Source organism: Triticum urartu, chromosome 4A (genome assembly GCF_056163025.1).
Source record: "Triticum urartu cultivar PI428250 chromosome 4A, HENAU_Tu73, whole genome shotgun sequence".
Classification (NCBI taxonomy): domain Eukaryota; kingdom Viridiplantae; phylum Streptophyta; class Magnoliopsida; order Poales; family Poaceae; genus Triticum; species Triticum urartu.
In genome coordinates this window covers 571,818,857-571,821,903 of record NC_141876.1, presented here as the reverse complement: position 1 = coordinate 571,821,903, position 3,047 = coordinate 571,818,857, and the positions used below count along the sequence as shown (strand labels likewise).

General features: G+C 56.5%; 1 protein-coding gene across 1 annotated transcript; it reads right to left on the bottom strand.

The window, feature by feature from the left end:
• Nucleotides 1-879: 879 nt before the first annotated feature.
• Nucleotides 880-2,790, bottom strand: LOC125552895 (homeobox-leucine zipper protein HOX13). Its single transcript, XM_048716611.2, has 3 exons — nucleotides 2,477-2,790; nucleotides 1,755-2,152; nucleotides 880-1,655 (listed from the first exon to the last, which is right to left on the bottom strand). The coding sequence occupies exons 1-3, from the start codon at nucleotides 2,526-2,528 to the stop codon at nucleotides 1,149-1,151; spliced, it is 957 nt and encodes a 318-aa protein (XP_048572568.1). The 5' UTR covers nucleotides 2,529-2,790; the 3' UTR covers nucleotides 880-1,148.
• Between the last annotated feature and the right edge of the window lie 257 nt (nucleotides 2,791-3,047).

Genomic DNA, 3,047 nt, shown 5'->3' with positions numbered 1-3,047 from the left:
GAAAAAATGGTCGGCGGCGTCGGCGACGTAGCAGGCGGGCGAGGGTGTGAATCCACAGTGCCACCGACAAGCGGGACCGGTGAGGAAAGAGGGCGAGCGCGCGCGTCCGTCTTGTGTCTGCGTCGACGCAAATCAGGCTCAAAAGTGGGCCACAAATGGGTCGACGGACGGACGAAAGCGGACGCGCGTCCGTTTGGGTCGACATGTTTGGCCGGCTTTTTTGTCCGCGCCGATCCAAACAAACGGCAACGGACGAAATTGGTTACCTCATTGGAGTTGCTCTAATGGCACTAAAGGAAAATATGCACGGCATCTTCACCTGGAGCATCACAACGAGGGCAAGCAGCGTCGTCACCGTTGTTCTTGTGGAAGAGGTTGCTTTTGGAATTAAGGCTGCCCTTGAAGAGTAGCCATCCAAAAATCTTGAGCCGCTCATTTGGGGATCTTTCGTTCCTATCATGCGGCCTTTTCGAAACCATTGATGCAACTTTCAGTTTTACCAAATGTATTTACTGTTCGTGTTTGTATAATTTTTTTCAATCTACCAGTATAATTTATTGAATCAATCAATCGATGAATTCAGATGGCGCTGTTAAAAGACGCTTGTGAAGAAGAAGAAATTCTACCGTAGACGGCAGTTGTACCAAGGACGGGGCGACGGATCACCAATACCCATGCCTGAAGCAAGTTAGAACAAATTGGTTCAAGAAAAAGTATTTTCTGCGTATTTCATCGGCTCCATGAATCCCTATCCCAGAGCAGTGTGTTTCAGTCTGAAACCTGTACGTCCCTCCATTGGCGTGCACTCTGACCATTTTGTCGCAACGAAGTGACACACGCCAAAATGTTACGATCAGCTAGCAGTGGCAGGACTCAAGGTACCAGGAGAATGTAGGGACGGCTGCTTGGATTGCAACTTTTTACACCATCGATTAAACCTAGCTAGAGACCGTTATTTTTGTACTGTAGTACTAGTAACATTTACTTCCTCCCTCCATGCATGGGCGGGAGGTCCATCCATCAGGCAATTCACCCTTCTCATCAAATTCCACCATTGCTACCCCTCTCGTCCGCTAGCTAGGCTAAGGTAGCTCGCTAGCCAGTAGAAAGTAAGTACGCGCTGTCGCTGCATGGACAGTGACACCTTCTCACTTTTTACAGTAACTCTGGAGATCAAAACCCTCGGCGCCACTGCTGCACCAGCCGAAGTTGAGGTTGGAGACGTGCTCCTCGGAGAAGAAGGCCGCGCTGCCGTCGTTGCCGATCGCGTCCGAGCCGGCCAGCCATTCCTCCGTGAACCCGTAGCCGCCGGACCTGCCCGCGTCGTACGGGTACGCGCCGGGCCATTTGGGCTCCAGCATGGGCAGGGACGAGCAGCCGCCGCCCGCGGTGGCCGCGGCCGCCGACGCCGAGTCCAGGAACGACGCGCCGAACCCCATGAAGCCCTGCTGCTCGAAGACCGCGCCGGAGTACGGCGACGCCTCGTCGTTGAACACCGCGCTCGAGTCGCTGTCCGAGGATCCGTCCTTGCAGACCGCCGCGCCGATCATCGTCGCCTGCTGCAGGCGCTCCTCCGCGGCGTCGGCATTGCCGGCGGCCTCCGCCTTCACCGACGTCTCCGGCTTGGTGGACAGCTTCTCCCTCAGCTCATGTATCTGAACGCGTGACACAGAACACAGATAAGTAACCACCAAGCGACGTGGCCGCGCGTGGCAAACAGGCAGCACCAGCGGCAGCAATGGGGCAGTACGTACCTCGGCGGCGAGGGCGTCCTTGTCGCGGCGGAGCGCGTCGCAGTCGGCGCGGAGCGCGTCGTGGCGGGCGCGGAGCGCGTTGAAGTCGCGCTCGAGCTGCTTTGTCTTCCAGCGGGCGCGGCGGTTCTGGAACCAGACGGCGACCTGGCGCGGGTGCAGGCCGAGGTCGCGGGCGATGCGGGCCTTGCGCTCCGGGTCCAGCTTGTTGTCCGTCTCGAAGCTGCGCTCCAGCGCGCGCACCTGCTCCAGCGCCAGCCGCCGCTTCTTGCCGCCCAGCCCGCACGACATGGCGCGCTCCTCCTCCTCCTCCTCCTCGTCGGCCTCCTCCAGCTCGGGCTCGTCGTGCTCCATGTACGCCGCCAGCAGGTTCTCCTTCTCAGCGAACGCCAGCTTCTCCCCTGCAGCATGCCAGCATGGTTAGCTTTCGTGTTTATCTCTCCCTAGTCCTCACACACACATGATCCTTAGGAATCACTACTTGTGTTCCACAATTGCCTAGATCACAAAATGCTTCCAAATGCAAGGTGAGCAGGAATGCCCATGCCAATTCCGATCGCTCGACGCAAATGGAATATGTGGTAGATGCAAGCAAGCTCCATATATGTCAAAAGGGCACACACTTTGCGCTACTAAAATTTAAGCTCAAAAGCGATGATGGTACACACAAACATCAAGCTAGCAGCAAGTACACCAAAAACAGAGGGAGATCTCAGCTGTCATACCTGGCTCTGGCGATTCTTGGCTGCGGGTCGGCCTCTTGATCTGCCGCTTCATCCGCAGCTCGAGGAGGAGAGAGGCGGTTCCAAACTGGAAATGGGAACTGTTCTAGTTATGATCTGTGTGGGGGATAGAGGAGCTGCAGAGCGCACTGCTTCTGTTTCGCGGCGGCCAATGGCCTCTGCGCTGCTCCGGGTGTCGTGATCGCAGAGACGATCTGGATGGGGGCGAGGAAGGACGGACGGACGGAGGAGAGGGGAGGTGGGCAGGGGTGAGGTCACTCGCTGCAGCAGCAATCAACTGATGCAAGAGCCCATGGGATGGCGTATAAATAAAAGCGGGGAGCTAGCCTGGCCGGGCGCTCTGGTTGGACAGCGCCGAGATATCATGTGGCAGAGGTTTTTGTATCATTCATGTGTTGGCACTTGGTGTCGACAGCTTGGCCCGGCTATTCGGTGCGTCCAGATCAATTCATCTCCTTACACCATTTTTACATTTACGGCGCACGTTGTCCATGGCAATTGTCACAGAGTCTTCCATACGTGGAATCCCTAGAGCACAACGAAATAAAACCGC